The 22,185-nt window shown below is 38.7% G+C and overlaps 1 protein-coding gene across 11 annotated transcripts in view; it reads right to left on the bottom strand.

The window, feature by feature from the left end:
• The window catches only part of LMNTD1 (lamin tail domain containing 1), a 491,035-nt gene that overhangs the window by 9,800 nt on the left and 459,050 nt on the right, over window positions 1–22,185 (bottom strand). For all 11 annotated transcript variants that reach the window (XM_061417580.1, XM_061417579.1, XM_061417584.1 and 8 more), the window contains 4 exons: window positions 18,595–18,781; window positions 17,456–17,575; window positions 13,100–13,314; window positions 11,973–12,138 (listed from right to left, as the gene is read on the bottom strand). In XM_061417580.1, coding sequence (XP_061273564.1) covers window positions 11,973–12,138; window positions 13,100–13,314; window positions 17,456–17,575; window positions 18,595–18,781 — 688 coding nt within the window. The remainder of the gene's footprint in view (window positions 1–11,972; window positions 12,139–13,099; window positions 13,315–17,455; window positions 17,576–18,594; window positions 18,782–22,185) is intronic.

The following is a 22,185-nucleotide window of genomic DNA, read 5'->3' as shown; positions in this document are numbered from 1 at the left end:
AGCAGAGGGCAGACAGACTGAAATCACAATCACAGACAACTAGCCAATCTGATCATGTGGACCATAGCCTTGTCTGACTCAATGAAACTAAGCTATGCCGTGTGGGGCCACCCAAGACGCACGGGTCATGGTGGAGAGGTCTGACAGAATGTGGTCCACTGGAGAAGGGAATGGCAAACCACTTCAGTATTCTTGCCTTGAGAACCCCATGAACAGTATGAAAAGGCCAAAGGTAGGACACTGAAAGATGGACTCCCCAGGTCGGTAGGTGCCCAATATGCTACTGGAAATCAGTGGAGAAATAACTCCAGAAAGAATGAAGGGATGGAGCCAAAGCAAAAGCAATACCCAGTTATGGATGGGACCTGTGATAGAAGCAAGGTTCGATGCTTAAAGAGCAATATTGCATAGGAACCTGGAATGTTAGGTCCATGAATCAAGGCAAATTGGAAATGGTCAAACAGGGGATGGCAAGAGTGAACGTCGACATTCTAGGCCAATACTTTGGCCACTTGATGTGGAGGGCTGACTCATTTGAAAAGACCCTGGTGCTGGGAAAGATTGAGGGCAGGAGGAGAAGGGGATGAGAGAGGATGAGATGATTGGATGGCATCACCAACACAATGGGCATGGGTTTGGGAGTTGATGATGGACAGGGAGGCCTGGCATGCTGTGGTTCATGGGGTCGCAAAGAGTTGGACATGACTGAGTGACTGAACTCATCTGAACTGAACTGATTACAAAGTGTGAAAATGTGATGTGCAAGAAAGAATAACAAAAACACAGGGTGTTGCTGGTTAACACAGTGATTCTCTTAGCCACTAATAGGTTTCTAAATCTAATGAATCAGGATGCTGTTTGGCACATCACAGTGTTAACTTTCTGAACAGTGAGTTATGGACCTGGAATATAAACAGGCTTCTAAGATATTTTCCTTACACAGGCAATGGTTTAGGCAGAACAATCTAGCCATCGCTTCTCATCTTCTGGAGCAATTTGTTGGCATGAAGCACTCTTGTAAATATTTTACGTGTGTGCTTCCAGAATGACAAGCCTGAAGATGAAGGTTTTGAATTGCACCCCAAAACCTTGTTCTTCAGCAGAGTTTTGTATTTTAGAGCTGCAAACACTTACAGAAAATTCCCATCTATAATTTCTTGAATTTTAATGATGGGATTATTACTGGTAGTGCTTCCATTTCAGAGTGTGATGGTGGTAATTTCTTGGGTTATTTGATCCTGAAATATTTAGCACCTAGTAACTTTAATCTGAATATTTTGACTTCCAAAAATAGTATTTTTACTTTTCTGAAGCAAGGGGTCATTAATGATGTATTTTCATAAATTAGATTATAATCTTTCATAACTTTAAAATACTTCTGTTTTATAATGTTGAAATGTTTTGAAATACAAGATCTAGTCATGAAGTTACCCAATCATTTTATCATTAGGGCTAATATCTTGGAATTCTTTATATGGTCATTAAACAAACATTTATTTCAGCTGTAAGAAGAGACAGACAGTAGGCTTCTTAAGTATCAGTCATTGTTGTTAGAAGGACCAGTAACTAAGCTTAAAGTTTGTGGAAATTTAAATCCTGCCACTTTCCTTCCTGAGAAGGAAAATGAAACACCTGATCACGATTGTTCTCAATTCCTAACTTTGAACTATGCAGCTCGGGAGGATCTAAAGGATACCCCATTAGACAATCCTGACATGGAAATATTTACAGATGGCAGTTCTTTTGTTCGGGATGGAAAGCGTAAAGCAGGTTACACCATGGTGACCGCTGAACAGGTTTTGGAAACAAAATCTCTCCCCCAGGGAACCAGTGCTCTGTTGGTGGAGCTTGTGGCCCTGACCCGAGCTCTAGAGTTAAGCAAAGGGCAGCGGATGGGCCTGATAATCTATGTGAGTCTACTTCTGCTGACTCCAAAAATCCTGAGTCTGCCGTTTGATCCTCAAGACAATGTCTTCCTGTTCTGGGCTCACTCCTATGCTGCATTCCACAATCGGTCTAACTGTTGGGTCTGTGGAGCACTCCCCTCTTGGTCAGTGGAAGGCTTCCCGTGGTGGACATCCCCACTTCAAGGAAAAGACTTTCTCCAAGTCTGTGAATACCTTCGACAACAATCACATGCGATGCCTCTTCTTCATCTGATGACATCTACCAACCCTAAAATGGACTGGTGCAACACTTTGCACTTTAACTATGGACATAATGTGACTTTTAATTTTGATTCTGCTTTTTTGTTTTGTTTTTGCTCTTTGCTCCCTACATCTATAATTGTATAACTGGAATTGTTTCTAGCCGCATGAAAGCTTTTAAGTTACAAATGGTTGCTCAAACTCCTGCTACTGCTGTAGTTTCCTCCAACTACTATTTGGGGTCCCTGGATCAGATATCCTCAATATGAGGATTAGGAGAATATGTTGCCTCACCAATTTAGGGACAATGCCCCTTGTCAGCTCGGAAGTAGTTACGGAACGAGAATGACGCCCCTTTTCCCTAGGCAACATAATTCTCCTAAAAGAAAAGGGGGAATGAGAGAGTCAGTTCCTAGGCAGGTTGATAGGGAGTCTAGGGGTCCCCAAGGAGAGAGGGGTCTGGAATTCTCAAGGAGGAAGAAAGGGCAAACTTTTTTTCTTTCTCCACATTCCTTAGGATTATATAACAATAATGTATCCTGCCTAAGGACAGTCTTTGGATTCAACCTTCTGTTATCTTAAAATGTTAATTATGGGAGTAGATCTGGTCTTTACAAGGATGTATCTTGCCTAAGGACAGTGTTATCTTAAAATGTAAATTATGGGAGTAGGTCTGATGAGGTCTTTACAACCTCCAGATATTCTTTGGATTATATAACTTCATTGTTAACACTCGCAAGCGGGTACTCTTTCTGCCCCCTCCTGATGCCTATGTCAGAAGCTTTCTCTATCTCCTTTATACTTTAATAAAACTTTATTACACACACACAAAAAAAAAGAAGAGACGCATAAATGGTTCTCTCCTTTCTATTTTTTAAAAGAAACTCCTACAGAAGTTATAGTGATATTACAATCTAAATCTTCTGAAATCAAGCAGCAGAAGAGAAAAATCATTACTTTTAAACATATTATTTAATATAATTTTTCTTATAAAAGTTCCTCCTTTTCTTGATGCTATTATTCAATAATAAAAAATGAAGAGAAACCTTTGGCATTTTGTAATATTCTTACAAGCAATTATTTTCTACTCAGTCTGACTTTAAAAGGTCCAACTAATTGGCCTTCTATACTCCACATGACAGTCAAGTTTTGTTTTAAAATTTCTGTGTATCAATTATAGTAATACTGTTGACTAATACTGCCATCTGTATATATGTATAGACACACGCACACACATATATATATATATATGTATACATATATATGATATTAACTGAAAATATGGCCATTCACAGAAAAGTGACATTTGACATTCTAAATTCTTAATCTGATAAATGTAAATAATGCAATACAAGTCTAAACAGGAGTAACCAGAACAGACACTAATATGGAGGATGCATTTTTTCCCTTTGTTACCATTACGGATTGGAAGTATATTCTTATGGGAGAAAAACACTTTGATCTCAGGACAGATAAAGCTGAGTTTATTGAACTGTAATGAGTCAGAAATGGCCCACAGTCTAAACTAAAGTAAAAAACCAAGAATGTGATCTAAATATAGAGCTTACACTGATGAAATTTTAACTGTTTCATTCCTGCATAATCTATGTTCTGGTTTCATCTGTTTTTTAATTGATTTTTAAAGTGTGGCTTTGTAAGCCTCAGAAATCAAGGAACGCTATTGTCATTCTTACTATAATAATGGGCTTCCTTGGTGGCTCAGTGGCAAAGAATCCACCTGCAATGCTGGAGACGAAAGTTCAGTCCCTGGGTTGGGAAGATCAACTGAGGAGGACATGGCAACCCACTCCAGTATTCTTGCCTGGGAAACCCCATGGACAGAGGAGCCTGGTGGACAAAGTCCACCAGGGGTTGCCAAAGAGTAGGGCATGACTTAGCAACAAAACAACACTATAACAACATTGGTATGGAAGATGGTAGCAGCTGTTGAGTCCTCAGCTAAAATGAACACACCGCAATGTGCAATATGGATCACAGATGGTAGGTAAATGCATTAGTGAGCAAATAAAGTGGGCTGGAAGAAGCACACGCTGGAATCAAGATTGCCGGGAGAATATCAATAATCTCAGATATGCAGATGACACCACCCTTATGGCAGAAAGTGAAGAGGAACTACAAAGCCTCTTGATGAAAGTGAAAGAGGTGAGTGAAAAAGTTGGCTTAAAGCCGAACATTCAGAAAACAAAGATCATGGCATCTGGTCCCATCACTTCATGGGAAATAGATGGGGAAACTGTGGAAACAGTGTCAGACTTTATTTTGGGGGGCTCCAAAATCACTGCAGATAGTGATTGCAGCCATGAAATTAAAAGACGCTTACTCCTTGGAAGGAAAGTTATGACCAACCTAGAAGCATATTCAAAAGCAGAGACATTACTTTGCCAACAAAGGTCCATCTAGTCAAGGCTATGGTTTTTCCAGTGGTCATGTATGGATGTGAGAGTTGGACTGTGAAGAAAGCTGAGCACTGAAGAATTGATGCTTTTGAACTGTGGTGTTGGAGAAGGCTCTTGAGAGTCCCTTGGACTGCAAGGAGATCCAACCAGTCCATTCTGAAGGAGATCAGCCCTGGGTGTTCATTGGAAGGAATGATGCTAAAGCTGAAACTCCAGTACTCTGGCCACCTCATGCGAAGAGTTGACTCATTGGAAAAGACCCTGATTGCTGGGAGGGATTGGGAGCAGGAGGAGAAGGGGACAACAGAGGATGAGATGGCTGGATGGCATCACTGACTCGATGGACGTGAGTCTGAGTGAACTCTGGGAGTTGGTGATGGACAGGGAGGCCTGATGTGCTGCAATTCATGGGGTGGCAAAGAGTCGGACATGACTGAGCAACTGAACTGAACTGAAAATGCCTCAAACAGTACACACACCCACACTGTTAGCTTGTAGCAGTGTCTGTAGGATATTCTCTTCCAACTAGTTTTGCCATTTGAATTAACAGAAGAAAGTTGATAAAGTTGTCCATAGTCAGTTGGCTCTTCTCAGCAAGATGAAAGCATACGCTTGGTCTGGGAACAATGGTGACAGCACAATGCAAACACATGTGCTTTGTTGAGGGCCTTTAATGTTTCCAAGAATGAGTCTTTTATGCTGCAGTCAGTGCTCTGATAGCTCCAAGTGCATACTGCTGCTGCTGCTGCTGCTAAGTCACTTCAGTCGTGTCCGACTCTGTGCGACCCCAGAGATGGCAGCCCACCAGGCTCCCACATCCCAGGGATTCTCCAGGCAAGAACACTGGAGCGGGTTGCCATTTCCTTCTCCAATGCATGAAAGTGAAAAGTGAAAGTGAAGTCGCTCAGTCGTGTCTGACTCTTAGTGACCCCATGGACTGCAGCCCACCAGGCTCCTCCATCCATGGGATTTTCCAGGCAAGAGTACTGGAGTGGGATGCCAAGTGCATACTACATTCTATCAAAAATGTTTTACTTGTTTTATTTTTTCAAATTCTTATTGTGGATGATTCCAAACATGCAGGAAATATGAAGGAATAACACAAGCACATCTGTATACCTGTCACCCAGATTCAATAATTCATAGTTTGGCACATTTGCATTATCTATCCATGCTTATGTCACACCAAACCACTAGGAATCAACCAAAGATTCTGTATTTGATCTAAGAACAATCAATATGACTGCAACACAATAAACACACCTAAGGAAAGAACAAAGATTTGTCAAATCTAATCATTCTATATTCAAATTTACCTAATTATCTTAAAATGTGTTATCTAGCTGAGAATTTTGCTTTGCTTTCTTTCTGGCCAATAGTCTATTAAGTAAAACTAAATGGTAGTGACCCCATGTGGGCCATCAGGTTCAGACATAATCATGGCCTACACAAGATGGTTTCTCTCTCACTTAGTCTGGAGATGTGCCAACAGGCGTTCAGGATGGCGTTTGCATCCTCAACACATGGCTTCATCCCTAGGTTGAAATATGGCAGCTCCACTCTGTACTCATGGTACAGAGGTGACACAGAGGAGCGCACTGTCCAGGGCCATGATCCAGATGCTGTGTACACAACTTCTGTTCACGTTCCATCCTACAGAATGTAGACACATTGTCCTGCCTAGCTGCAAAGACCAAGAAAAACAGGCTTTATTCTTGGTGGCCATGAGTTTAGGTTTCCCTGGACCTATGGGTCTTGTGTCTAAAGGAACAATAGTTTAGGGGCAGTAATTAGCCATCTTTGCCATGAGTGTTTCTGGAAATAACTGAGCTCTGAGGAACTATCATAAGACTAATACATTGCAATATACTGATATGCTTAGATATGTTTTCAGGTAAGACTATTTTTCTCTTATACTAAATGTGCCTCATATTATTAATATTGAAAGTGAATATTGCTTTGAATATTATTCATTTTAAATATTAATAAATGGTCTATAATTTTAGGTTTTCTTTCTCCTTCCTAGACAAGATATAAGCTGTCAGGGTTCATTACTGTAACTATGCTTCCTTTCCTTTCTAATATGCCTTTTTTGGTTATTAAGCTTCTAAAAATAAACTTTTATTTAAGGATAACTTACTTGCAGAAAAGTTCACAAGTCATAACTGCACAGCATGATAAAAACAGTGATTCATGTAAACACCACTCAGATCAAGAATCAGAACATTGTTAGTATTCTAGAAGCAGTTTTGTTTAAGTGCCAAGGACTATTTCCTTCTTTCTTCCAGAGATAATGTTATTATGACCTTTAACACCATGGTTTAATTTTCATGTTTTTGAATTTTATATAAATGAAATCATATTTTGCGTGTTCCTTTCAGACTGGCATCTTTTGTTCAATATCATGCTTATATGATTCATTGGTATTATTGCATATAACAGTAGTTCATTTTCATTGCTGATGGGATTGTATTAATATATAATTAATCCATGATATTGTTAATGAACAACTGTATTGCTTCTCAGTTCAGTTCAGTCACTCAGTTGTGTCTGATTCTTTGCGACCCCATGGACTGCAGCACGCCAAGCTTCTCTGTCCATCACCAACTCCTGGAGCTTGCTCAAACTCATGTCCATTGAGTCCGTGATGCCATCCAACAATCTCATCCTCTGTCGTCCCCTTCTCCTCACACCTTCAATCTTTCCTAGCATCAGGGTCTTTTCTAATGAGCCAGTTCTTTGCATCAGGTGGCCAAAGTATGGGAGTTTCAGCTTCAGCATCAGTCATTCCAATGAATATTCATGACTGATTTCCTTTAGGATTGACTGGTTTGATCTCCAAGTATTGCTCCTAATTTTTGCCTACTACAAAAAGAGTTGCTGTGATCATTATTGTCTTTGTCATTTGGTCCACATATGTGTCTATTTGTTAGGCATATACGATTCCTGGGACTAAAACTGATGAATTATGGGATATTTGTTAATTAATTTTTATTGCCTTATTGCACTCAGACTTCTAGTACAATGCTGAGTGGGAATTGTCACAATGAAAATTCTTGCCTTGAGCTGGATCTCAGGGGGAAAACTTCAATTACTTTACCATTTACTATGATAGGAATTTTGTAGACATAAAAGAAAGTATATTTGAATTTTATCTATTGAGATGGTTATAATTTTCTTTTTTATTTTGTTAATTAATTTTCAAAGTTGGAGTCAACTTTGCATTCTTGAAATAAACTTTGTGATATATTATCTCCAAATAACCCACATATCAAAGATAATCACACTGAAAATTAGGATATATTTTGAACTGAATGATAATGAAAGTATGGCATACATCATGCCGGAAACACAACATTTCATATACTATTCTTTTAGTGTTTATCCTAAATTCCAACATGCATAATTGGTTTACTAAAGTCTAATATAAATGGATATTTTTACAACTTACTCAACAAATCATGACGTTTGGAGTACTTTAACTCCATTTTCTCCACTCCTAATTTTTGTGCTATTGATGTTGTTATTTGGGTTAAGTAGTATCCCTCCAAATGTATATGTATATGTATATGTCCTAACCTCTTGATTGAAGTCGTGAATATAACTTAATTTGGAAATTGAGTCTTTGCAGATGTAATCAAGTTAAGACGGATTTCTAGTAGATTAGAGTGGGCCCTAATTCAATGACTGATGTCCTTATAAGAAGAAGGAAATATGGATACAGACGCACAGATTGTGGAAAGATGGAGGCAGAGGTTAGAGTGATGCAATCCATGAGACAAGGAACACCAAGGAATGCTGGCAACCAGCAGAAGGTAGGAAGAGGCAAGGAAGATAATCCCCTAAAGCCTTCAGAGATAGTGTGACGCTGCTGAAAACCTGCTTTTAGACTGCTAGTCTCGAGAACAGTGAGAGAATAGATTTGTTTTAAGCCGCCGAGTTTGTAGTACTTTGTTACAGTAGCCTTGGGAAACTAACACAGCTGTTACGTATTTAAATTCTCTATTTTACCCCCCACAAGACAATCTTAGTATAGTTCTGTGTAGTGAATATTCATTTATGTTGAACCATGTTTTGACTCTGTATTTTTTTCACTTCTTCCAGCATCTCTGTGTATCCTTCTAGAATCATTCTCTTTCCAGCTGAAGTATTTTCTTAATGTGGTCTGTGGATGATTAATTCTGTTTTTGTTGGCCTGAGAATGTCTTTGTTTCATCTCATACTTTGAAGTTGATTTTTAGTTGGTATAGAACTCTAGGATAATAGTTCTTTTAATTTTTTTTTAAACTTTGTATTTTACATTGGAGTATAGTGATTAATAATGTTGTGACAGTTTCAGGTACACAGCAGAGTGACTCAGCCATGCACTCACACGTATCTTTCTATTTTAGGATAGTAGTTCTTTTAGCACATTAGCACACTGAAGATATCATTCCCTAGTCTTCAGATTTCCAGTATTTGGTTTTTTAAAGTTTTATTATAATATAGAGCTACTTTTGAATTTGTGCTGCTTAGAATTTATTTTTCGTGATTCTGTGGCTTGATGTCTTTCATCGGTTTTTGAGACTTTTGTCATTATCTCTTTAAATATAACTCTTGCCCCAATCTTACTCTCCTGTCCTTTTGGGACTCAAATTACAACTCTTGTCCCGTCTTTTTTTCAAACCTGCTTTGTTCTTTTTTTCCTTATTTTTCCTCCTCTATTCTTTCCTTCCTTCCTTCTTTCCTCCTAGATTTTGGAATATTTTCCACTCCATTTCATTTTCAACACTGCTTCTAAAATTATCTTTTAAAATGCAGACAAAACTCTAGAAGATATGTCTTTAAAAACCTTCAGTGTCACCTACTCTGTCCTTCATCAACATGCATTAAACAATTACTATATGTCATGTGCCGTATTTAGTGTTACTTATGTAAATTAAAATATTTCAATTATACAATATATTTTATGAATTAATATATTTGCAATTTTCTCAACTGAAGTCAAAGAAAACCTCTTAAAATTCTGATGTATATCTGTTAATAGCGAAAATTTAATGAACAGAAAATTTTAAAGGTATGTAATGAACAGACACCCTGAAAGCATTAAAGCAATTGTCTTTTAAAATTATCATTACATGGGACTTCCCTGGTGGTCCAGTGGTTAAGAGTCCACCAGCCAGCGCAGGGGACACAGGTTTGAACCCTGATCTGGAAAGATCCCACATGTTGCAGAGCAACTAAGCCTGTACGCCACAACTACTGAGCCTGTGCTCTGGGGCCTGTGAGCTGCAACTGTTGAGCCTGTGCATCCTGAAGTCCATATTCTGCAACAAGAGAAAGCACCGCAGTGAGAGAAGCCACACAACGAGAAGACCTCACACTGCAACAAAAAGTAGCCTCCACTGGCCACAACTAGAAAACACCCCAGTGCAGCAACAAAGACCCAGCACAGAAAAAAATATAAATAAATTTTTAAAATTATCACTTTATAATATACAAATACAGTGCAATTTATGTTGAACAAAAAATTTACTGAATACTCAATGTAAGTTGCCAACACTATAGAAAGGTGTATCAAGAAAATTTGAAGTCAAATTTCTTTGGTAAACAAGTTGTTGAGAATAAGTGAAGGCTATCATTAATTGGAGAAAAACATGAAGATACTTCTTAAAATCTCAAGTCTAAGTCATAAAGTCCTAAAAATGTGTATCTATAAAATATATATGTATATTAAATGTGTATATATATATATATATATATATATATATATATACACATATAACTTATTGCTGAAAAAGCTTTTTAAATTTCAGATCCAAATCTCATACTTTATAGATGAAGCAACTCAGACACAAAGACATAGGAAACTTAATTTTATGAAATGGAATATATTTAGGAATTTACAGAATTTCCATCATTCCACTTCTAAAAGGCATTATTTTGGGGGGTGCTATTTCTAGCATGCATTTAGCATACTAGCATGGTGGTTTTCGTACTGAGTGTACAGAATCCTGTGATTCCAAATAAGTGCCTCAGAGGTCACAGGGAAGAAGGAGAGAAGAAAATGGATGGGACTTCCTGGTGGTGCAGAGGATAAGAATCCACCTGCCAATGCAGGGGACATGGATTCGATCCCTGGTCCAAGAAGATCTGACATGCCACAGGGCAACTAAGCCCATGCACCACAACTCCCGAGCCCAAGCACCCTAGAGCCTGAGTTCTGCAACAAGAGAAGCCATTGCAATGAGAAGCCCGAGCACAACAATTAGAGAGTTGCCCCCATTCACTGAAACTAGAGAAAGCCCATGCATGGCAGCTAAGACCCAGCACAGCCAAAATGTATATAAATGAGTAAATAAAAGAAGAAGATAGCTATAGTGGGTAGTGGGAATCACTTTTCTTCAACTTGGATGGGTCTATTTTCATCCATTTCATGTATTGGGATTCTGCCCAAGATTTCACTTAAAAAAGCATCTTTCTGCTAAATATGTTTGTAAATAATTTTAACTTCTCCAGGATTTAGCTACTATATGAAAGCTTAGGATCTGGCACCATATCTAATCAGTTATTAATTATTTGGGAGCTCCTGGTGAACCTTGTGAAATTTCTTGCCAGAAAATATCACATAGGCTTACTTTTTTTTTTTCTCCAAGTTTAACAGATTCGTGGACTTCCTAAAGTCCACGAACAGATCCTGGGCTAATAACACCAACTCTAAAAGCTTTACTTAAAGGACTTATATAAGAAACTTCTGGTTGAAAAAAAAGTAAGAATTTGGGATTAATATTAGAATGTGTTGAGAAAAAATGGATTTTTTTTTTTAGCACAGCTTAACTTATAGGTCCCATTTATTCTGTCTAATGAGAAACAAAATATACTTTTGACAACACTTAAAGAGTCCTATGTCCTCTTGTTGTTCATGATGTTCTTTTGATGATGCATTCAGACACCTGATGCAAAGAGCCAACTCAATGGAAAAGTCCCTGATGCTGGGAAAGACTGAAGGCCAAAGGAGAAGGGGCCAGCAGAGGATGAGGTGGTTAGATAGCATTACCCACTCATTGGACATGAATCTGAGCAAATTGCTGGAGATGGTGAAGCAGAGGAAGCCTGGCATGCTGCAGTCCATGAGGTCTCGAAGAGTCGGACACGACTTAGCAACTGAACAGCAACAGCAGTAACTCAGACACTGTGCTAGAGCAGGAGTACTAGGTTGGCTAAAAGTTTGTTTGGGGTTTTCCGCGCCACTGCATGGAAAACCCGAATGGACATAAGTCAACAAGCTCATGGTACTGACTTTAGAGGCCATCTATTCTTGAGGATATGAATAATTTTAAACACTTTTACTACTTAACCACATTTTTACTAGTTTACACACACACATACATCACTTACCCTCCACTGGAATAGTTTCCCTTTGACCTACCTGGACTGGATCAGTCCGGGTTGACCTGAGCTGTCTGTTTAAGCTGTGTTCAGTCACGGAGGTGTTGTAAGCTTTGGTCAGTGCACAGTAGGGGTGTGCAGGGACATTAGGACTGCGGCACCATGGGCTGCGAGTGGGGAAAAGGGTTGGTGGGATTTCTTTTTCTCTGTAAAAGAAAAATTGAGCCCAAATTGAACTCAAAAGCCACTTCATCCAGTGATGTGAATAATGAAGGCTCCATTAGAGTGAAAGCATGTTCCAAGATCAGAGAGCATGGCTTTTCCAGTCTTGTGGGCATCACTGTTATTATATCAGAAGCATTTGACTACATATAAATAACATAAATTCTGTACTTTCAGCCACAGCCAGCTCTTGATCCAAGATGAAAGTTCTAGATGATGCAAATCTTCCTCCACCTAAACACTATGAAAGGCATGGTGGTGACTTCCTCTCTGCACTGCTCCTTGGCCTAACCTCTAACAGAAGGGCTGCTATGAAATGAAACAACCAGAGCGGGTCTTAATATCAACTTGTGGAAATTGCCAGCCTTTATTTTCTCATGAGTGTGTCTCTGCTTGCTCTGTGTTTTCATGTTTCAAAACATAAAAGCTATTATGGTTTTTATGGTTCCTATTTAAAACAGAAGTTTTTTGTGTTTTTTTTTTGTCTTTATCAATTTATCTGTTCATCACATTGTCACCCAGTCATTCCCACCTGTTCAACCCTTATTAATTGTGGGAAGGACTCAATTAAAAAAAAATAAATCAAGCAGACTTCCCTGGTGGCTCAGTGGTAATGAATCTGCCTTCCAATCCAGGAGACATGGATGCGATCCCTGATCTGGCAAGATCCCACATGCCAAGGAGCAACTAAGCCCATGTGCCACAACTGTTGAGCCTGTGCTCTTGAACCTGGGAGCAGCAAATACTGAGCCCATGTGCTGCAACTACAGAAGCCCACATGCCCTAGCGTCCGTGCTGTGCGACAAGAGCAGCCGCCACAATGAGAAGCCTGCGTACCACCGCAAGAGAGTAGCCCCCACTCTCCACAACTAGAGAAAAGCCTGCGTAGCAACAATGACCCAGCACAGCCAAAAATGAGATGAAAAAAAAAAGAGCAACTTTTACCTCTTAAGAAAAGCTTGAACTTGTTCCACCTGGCATTTTGAGGAATCTCGCTTACACTGATCTTGTTTTTCTTTACTCGTAGTTACAACTGCTGGCCAATGAAACATGTGCCTTTGAGGGGTTGCACTTATTATTGAGCATCTGTCAAATTCGATGTCAGTCTCTAATTTCTCCCACGCTTGCTTCCAGTGAATGGGAGTGTACCAGGCAACAGCCTAACAAAAATGATTCATTAATATTAAATACTATTAGAGTTAGGTTTTTAAAATGACATAGGCTTATTGCGGGCTTCCCAGATAGCTCAGTTGGTAAAGAATCTGCCTGCAATGCAGGAGACCCTGTTTTGATTCCTGGGTTGGGAAGATCCTCTGGTGAAGGGATAGGCTACCCACTCCAGTATTCTTGGGCTTCCCTTGTGGCTCAGCTGGTAAAGAATCTGCCTGAAATGCAGGTGACCTGGGTTCGATCCCCTGGGTTGGGAAGATCCCCTGGAGAAGGGAAAGGCTACCCACTCCACTATTCTGGCCTGGAGAATTCCATGGACTGTATAGTACATGGGGTCGCAAAGAGTCGGACACGACTGAGTGACTTTCACTTCACTTCACTTCACGCTCATTGCGATAAAATTTCAGTCAAACTGTAATGTCATTTATGTACTGTGAAATGATTAGTGAAACACACAATGAGGCTATAGTGAGACATCCTGCCTTAGTTTCCGACTCTGAAAATTTCAAGCTGCATCTCCTCAGGCAGGTTATCATTTACTCCCTTGGAAAGTATCCTCATATATAAAATGGGGAAGGTGGTGGCTATATGATGGCATTATGAGATTCAGTTAAGCTACTGAATTTCATAATTAAAAGGAACTGTGCAAAAAGTTATATTAATAAGTTAAATTTTATTAGTTAATATATTTGTATATTATATATTTATATAATAATTTATATAGAGTAAATATAATATAAATACATATATTAAATATGGGGCTTCCCCCGTGGCTCAGTGGCAGAGAATCCATCTGCAAGGCAGGAGATACAGGTTCAGTCCCTGGGTTGGCAAGATCCCTTGGAAAAGGAAGTGGCAACCCACTCTAGTATTCTTGCCTGGAGAATCCCATGGACAGAGGAGCCAGGAAGGCTAGAGTCCATGGGGTCATAAAAGCATCAGACACGACTCAGTGACTAAACAGCAACAATATTAAACATATTATATGTTAAATATAGTATAAATATAAAATATATATTAGATAATATAAATATGGGCTTCCCTAGTGGCTCAGATGGTAAAGAATCCACCTTAGATGGTAAAGAATCTTCCTACAATTCAGGGTTTCATCTTCAAACCTGGATTTGATCCCTGGAGAAACTCCCCTGGAAAATGGAACAGCTACTCACTCTAGTATTATTGCCTGGAGAATTCTACGAACAGAGGAGCCTGGCGGGCTATAGTGTACAGGGTCACAAAGAGACACAACTGAGTGACTAGCATCAGTTCAGTTCAGTTCAGTCGCTCAGTCATGTCTGACTCTTTGTGACCCCATGAATCGCAGCACGCCAGGCCTCCCTGTCCATCACCATATCCCAGAGTTCACTCAGACTCACATCCATCGAGTCAGTGATGCCATCCAGCCATCTCATCCTCTGTCGTCCCCTTCTCCTCCTGCCCCCAATCCCTCCCAGCATCAGAGTCTTTTCCAATGAGTCAACTCTTTGCATGAGGTGGCCAGAGTACTGGAGTTTCAGCTTTAGCATCATTCCTTCCAAAGAAATCCCAGGTGACTAGCATATACACACACAAACATATATAAATACATACATATATTATTTGAGATGGGAAATGGGTGTTAAAACTAAAGACATGAAGAGGAAACCACGATCTCCAAGCTAGAATCCTAGGTGGGCAGTTTGTTTTGGTTTCCTGAATATGTGGCATGTATACAACATATATGTGTAAAAATCATTCAGAAAAATCTTGTGTAGGGACTGATAATTATGTCTTTGTTCAACAGAGAAAGTTAAGCACTGCAGTATACACAAACGATCTACTTGTTCTTGTGTTTTGTTTTTAGTTTATAAAATTATAGAGGCTTAGATTGATGTTGTATCCTTTGAAAAACCCTCTGTTTGCCTTGATAAGTTAAACACACGTAAAGACAACACAAGGCAAGTTCAGCTAGGCAAAGAAAGAGAAAGATAAAAGATTTTTTTTCTAAATTTAATTTCATAGATCACAGCAGGAAACCCCACTTTTGGTTCAGGTCATCAGTTAGGGATTCTCCTCTTTTGCAGCTCAAATAGATATTTTTGTGGAAAATATGTTAATCATCTTTTGAGTAAAATCTCTCTCAATTAGATTGTAAGCCTTTCCTAGCCAAGAGCAATATTTTATTTCTTCCTGTATTATAAGGGACTTAAAAATATCTACTGATAATGATAATGTGATCAAATAAAATGATACAATTTTAATCTCACTTCTGAAATGTTGACCATCTGAACCTTGTGGGCTATTTTTAGTACCTAACAGAAAAATTTTTGGAGTTGGAATGTCTGGTTGTATTTTACTTTCGCCATTTTGCCAGTTATGTGACCTTGAGAAAGCCATTTAACTTTCCAAGCCCCAGTTTCTTCCTCTGTAAAATGCTTAATCTGAGAATCAAAGGAGATAATGCGCATATAAGCAGCCCTTCATGAGCCGCTACAGCACTGGAATTCGCTGCTCCATATTTTCTGAGAACAACGTATTGGGAAAATTCAAGGCATTCAGTCATATGAGATGCCTATTACATTTTTGGCATGTAATGTAGAGGCTACAAATCATATAGGACAAAAATGTGGTTGGTGAAAAAAATCTAGCCTTGTTTAAAAATCAGTAGCCTCATAGAATCATAGTGATTGTACTACATAATCTTACATAAACTCATGATGGAGCAGGACTAAATCTACCTTTATATTACACCATATGGCTTGTAGCTGATTGAATATTAACCATTGGCAAGTTAGTGATGAACCAAAAAGCAGTCTGTCATACTTTATTTAGGTTTCTATTTTTAGAGTTAGACACGACTTAGTGACTTAACGATGATATGACTGAACAACGATATAACTTCTCTTTGCCACACTTTTTTTTAAAAGAGTATTTTTCAAGTCCAGACTCAGGACCTATTCTAATCTATGTCATTGTCTACTATGTCATTGTCTACTCTTGTTTTAGTCAGATTTCAGGTTCTGTAACTTTTCCCACAAAATATAAATTATTTTCAACACACAAGTTATATCAACACAAAGCCATTCCAGGATCGCAAAGAAAGCTTGGATCTGTCTGTTTTTCAGCATGTCTAATTTCAAGGAAAATTTGTCTGCCAACTTCAGATAGTGAGATCCAGGATCACTGAGGTGAGAACAGGAATTAATTGTTTTTTTAAAAAAGGGGGAGAATTTTGTGCTTATATTAGGGTTTTTTGATTGACAACGTCACACCTTAGTGTATTTAATGGAAATATTTTCTATTTGAATTAAACAATGCTGATTGCTTTACCGTGGGGTGGAAATTCCAATAAGATGTGACCTTAAAAAAAGGCCCCCTCCCTCCTGAATCATAGACTTATTTCTAGTAGACTTAATTTTACAGTGAATAAAGTATAATGTGTGTGTGTGCTTAGTCACTCAGTCATGACCAACTCCTTGCTACCCAGTGGACTTGTAGCCCACCAGGCTCCTGTGTCCATGGGATTTTCCAAGCAAGAATACTGGGAGTGGGTTGCCATTTCCCCCTCCAGCAGATCTATCTTCTCCACCCAGGGATCAACCTAGCGTCTCTTGCGTCTCCTGCATTGTTAGGCAGATTGTTTACCACTAGCGCCACCTGGGAAGCCCGAATAAATTACATAGTCGCTACAAGTTAGAGTCTATAGTCCTCTGAGAGTAGGAATCTTGACCTGTGTTATATTCCCAACATTTATCACACTTATCACAGCCCTGGGAATAGAGAAGAATCTCGACAAGCAATTGAGAAATGAAGAAACTAATAGAAAAAAGCCCACATGTAGTTCCTTCCTTTCTCATCCTTCTCTTCAGGAGAAGGCTGAATGCCATAAATAAAATCCATGCTTGATTCTGAAACTTGAAGTTGCTTCTAGAAATACAGGATATTAAAATTATCTTTGCCAAACTATAAGCACCTCTTTGGCACTCAAGAGAGGCTGCTACTGATTTGCCTGACATGTTATGACAGTTAGTGACGGTTCTTTCCAAGCTTTTAAAGATGAAAAACTCATTGAGCGAGCTAAGAGGGGAAGGGAGGACACAAGCAGAGCTATCCGTTCTTATTAAAAACCATTATTAAGGACTGGACACTGACTTCACCATTAGGTTTGCACAGGATTGTTGTACAGTTTGGGCCTGTTTGAAACCTGTTTTGTTCCTTCCAAAGAAAATCAGATGGTGACTGATGCTTTACTTCAGATGCTGCTGTCCAGACCTGTAAGAAAAGATTTTGTTAATGACAGTTGCCAGTGGAGTTCAATGTAGTTTTATAACTGTAAGAGTTATTGCAACACATCTTTTAAACAGGTGAGTTTTTTTTTTTAAGATTAAAAAAAGTCTTTATTGAATTTGGCATAATGTTGCTTCTGTTTCATGTTTTGGTTTTTTGGCTTCAAGATATGTGGGATCTTAGCTTCCCAATGAGGGATTGAACCTGCAGCCCCTGCATCCGAAGGTGAAGTCCTAACTACTAGACCTCCAGGGAAGTCCCAGAGGTCTTTAAAATATATCGACATCCAAACCAGTTAATCCTAAGGGAAATCAACCCTGAATACTTGTTGGAAAGCCTGATGCTGAAGCTGAATTTCCAATCTTTTGGCCACCTAATTCGAAGAGCTGACTCATTGAAAAAGACCCTGATGCTGGGGGAAGATTGAAGGCAAAAGGAAAAGGGGCTGGCAGAGAATGAGATGTTTGGATAGCATCACTGATTCAATGGACACACGCTTGGGCGAACTCCGGGAAATGGTGAGGGGCAGGGAGGCCTGGCATGCTGCAGTCCATAGGGTCGCAAAGAGTCAGACATGACTTAAAGACTGAACAACAACAATAATCTGTAATGTCAAGTTGTATAACTGCAAAGCTAGTGTATGTAGTTTAGAGGGATGCCTGAGAAAGAGGGAGGAGCTCTTTAGTATCACCTAAGGAAACCTTCTCTTTCCTTTCTTTTAAAGACTATGCTGCTTAGTTTTAAGAACTTAGATATTTCATTTTGATAGTTAAAGCATAAAAACACAAAGTATTGTATGCCAAATTGAAGAAAGCTACAGAAATTTAATTATGAGAATTTATTTTCAGAGATGGACAAAGTGACACAATTAACTAACAACAACCCCAAAGTCACAGTTAACAGAGAGATCAAAGAAACCACCAGTGCTTAAGCCACAGTCTGACTGGGGAAATGGAGTTTTTCCTGTACAATTCTAGTTCATAGTATTTATATCTTATACTCACGGTTACTGTGGAATTGGCCTGCATTATGATACCGGGAAGGAATCGGTAGAGAGAGATTGTTTGTCCACCCACATTTTGTTGGAGAGTATGATTTCCAATTTCCAGCTCTTTGTCGGGGGAAGAGTTAATGAGCTTCACGAATAAACCCTTGACATTCACCTCAGCTATTTTAATGTCTCCAACAGCACTAGCAAATAAAATGCAAAGATTACAAATTGCATTCAGAAGAGAGGGTCTTTAGCTCACTTTAAGAACAGAAAAATAAATATGCTTTGGAAGTTGTTGCTGAGCACTGTATTCTGTTGGACAAATTCCATGTTGAAATAGTGTATTTTGTGCCCTAAGCAAATGGTGTGATTTCTTAGTTCTGCATGTTTATCTGTGGAAAAGAATTATTTTTATATAAAATATTTAAAGAAAGCTTTAAAAAATGCTTCACATACCAAGGTAAAGATGCCATTGTTGGTGTTTGGTTGCTAAGTCATGTCCAACTCTTTGTGGACATGGATGGATATAGCTCACAGAATTCCTCTGTCCCACCATCTTTGTCCATGGGATTTTTCAAGCAAGAATACTAGAGTGGGTTGCTATTTCCTTCTCCAAAGGATCTTCCTGGTCCAGGGTCTAACCTGTATCCCCTGCATTGCAAGACAGATTCTACCACTGGACTACCAGGGAAGCCCTAAAGATGTCATGCCATGCCATGCTATGCTAAGTTGCTTCAGTCATGCCTGACTGTGCGACGCTATGGACTGTAGCCTGCCAGGCTTCTCTGTCCATGGGATTCTCCAGGCAAGAATACTGGAGTGTGTTGCAATGTCCTCCTCCAGATCTTCCTGACCCAGGGATTGAACCTGCATCTCATTAAGTCTCCTTCATTGGCAGACAGGTTCTTTACCACTAACTCTACCTAGGAAGTCCAAAGACGCCATAGGAAGGCAAATTCTCTGCTGTACTTCCACCAGTACTGTTCTACCTCAATCTCGCTTCTCCTTAATGAAAATTGCAAGAATTTAGATTTTTTAAAATGTTGGCCTAATTTGTCCTTATGCTTGGTTTTATTTTTTTCTGTTTTTTCTCCCTAATCTCTTTGTTCTCTATAATTCAGTCTTGATTTTTTTTTCTGAGAATGTTCCAGTTCAATAATTCTCTCTTCTGTTGCATCAAATATATTGTTAAACTCATATACTTTTGAAATAGTAATTTCTGTTATTGGATTTATTTTATTTCTAGAATTTCCTATTGATTCTTTAATTTTAGTTTCCAATTCTATGCTAAAAACGTTTATCTTGCCATTTAATTTCTTGACCATTTTAGTCAATGTTATTTAAAAATCCCTATCAGATAACCATAATATCTGGATCACCTAGGCTTGTTTTTTGTGTTCATTTTTAATCTTAGCTTTGGGTCAAGTTTTACTATATCTTGTTACGTTTGACTTAGTGCCTAGTATCAATATAATATATTGAACTTTGCAGAGGTAATATAAAGCTATGTATAATGTTTTCTCAGTCCACAGAGGATTTACTTTAGCTCTGGCAGCCATCGACATTGGGGGGAAATCACTTTAACCCAATCAGGGTGTAAAATAATTTGACACTAAGCTTTGGCCCAAATTACTAGCGGTGTTAGTCACTCAGTCCAACTCTCTGTGGCCGCGTGGATTGCAGCCTGCCAGGCTCCTCTGGCCATGGAATTCTCCAGGCAAGAATTCTGGAGTGGATTGCTATTTTCTTCTCCAGGGGATCTTCCTCCCCCAGGGATCAAACCTGTGGCTCCTGCATTGCAGGCAGATTCTTTACTGTCTAAGCCACCAGAGAAGTCCAAATATAATGTAAGTGCTATATAAATAGTTGAAGATGAGTAGCAAATTCAAGTTTTGATTTTTGGAATTTCATGGAATTTTTTTTCAAATATTTTCCATATGAAGGGTCAGCTATACTTTCTTCTCTCCAAATATCAAATTCCTAGCAAATATATAATACTATATACAGTTTCAAATTAAACTAAATTAACAGGGTGGGGTTTTTTTTGTTTGATTATGCTTTAATCTGTAACATACTGCCATGAGTCTTTGGATGTGGCATTTAACCAAAAAGGCTGAATATGGTCACTCTCTGTATGAAAGGTGTAAATACATAAGGTGACAACATTTTTGTGTACTGTTTTTAAAACATGATAAATGGCATTATCAACATTACTCATAATTTAAATATTATGTATACATTAGAGATCATCTACATAGCAGCAATTATGTAAGAGGAACACTAGAAAATAAAACTTTATAATGTTCTTATGCAGTGCTTCATCAATTAAATGTTTTATCTGAAGAATCTATGATATAAAAATTAGAATCTGAGTTTTACTTTTTGAATGCATGGGTTGTAACCCACAGAAATGAGGAGTATATTGTTTGGTCAGGGTCTTATTAGTTTAAGAAGCAAAAAATTTAAGAACCAAAACATGCCACCATTAAAAATACTAAATCTGAAAATAATGTAGCTAAAAGTTAAATCATTCTGTCCAGTAAGTTCCAAAAAATTCACACATTTCAAACATTAAGGCAACTTTTCCCCAACCAAACAGTATTTTATAAAAATACATGTTACTTCAAAACATTATATACATAGTGACAATAAATTTAGCTAGTTGTAATCTTTAATACATTAATAAAGTATCACATATTACAAAGAATTTATGCTAGGTGCTTGCATGTATGTGCAGGTGGAATTAGAGTTTTAAGTACAGGCTTCATTGAGTGAAGTGAACGTCCTTCTTTAGCGAGTTCTCATGTCACACACATAAAGTGGCCGTGGGATCGCTTCTTCCCACTTCTCTACAATATTGGAACTGCATTTCTTCAGGTGACCAGACATTTATTTTGAATACAGCCTTACTATTGGATGTATTTTTGAAGTCATAACTGAAAATCTGGGATGACCCTCCTTCTTGACAGGCCCTGAAATTCAGTTTTTATTCATCCAGTCTTGTGAGACTGCCAAAGTCTCTGATTAAATTCTCAGCCTCTTGGTGGTGGTAGGTTAGTCACTAAGTTGTGTCCAACTCTTGCGACCCCATGGACTGTAGCCTGCCCGATTCTTCTGTCTCTGGGATTTCCCAGGCAAGAATAGTGGAGTGGATAGACATTTCCTTCTCCAGGGGATCTTCCCAACCCAGGGATCGAACCTGAGTCTCCTGCACTGCAGGTGAACTCTTTACTGCTGAGCCACCAGGAAAGCTAGTGAGACTGCCAAAAATCTCTGATTAAATTCTCAGCCTCTTAGCTGCTGCTTTCAAATCGACAACTGTTTTGAGGAGAAAAGTGGCTCCAAATGTCAGGCTATCTCTCTGAGTTCCCTCTCCTAGAAGAGGGCTTGTGAGAATAAAGGATGATTTATGTGAGAATAAAGGAGAATAAATTGAGATCTATGAAATCTTGATCTACACTAGCAAACTGCTTTCAGCAGTCTTATTTTATACCCATACTACATTGTACAAAGATGCCTGTTTTGTAGAGGTTCATTTGTGAGCAATTTATATACCAGTTCTTTTCTTTTACATTAGCATTATGGTTCTTACTAAGTTGTATAT

Source organism: Bos javanicus, chromosome 5 (genome assembly GCF_032452875.1).
Source record: "Bos javanicus breed banteng chromosome 5, ARS-OSU_banteng_1.0, whole genome shotgun sequence".
Lineage (NCBI taxonomy): Eukaryota > Metazoa > Chordata > Mammalia > Artiodactyla > Bovidae > Bos > Bos javanicus.
This window is presented reverse-complemented; position numbering and strand designations above follow the sequence as displayed.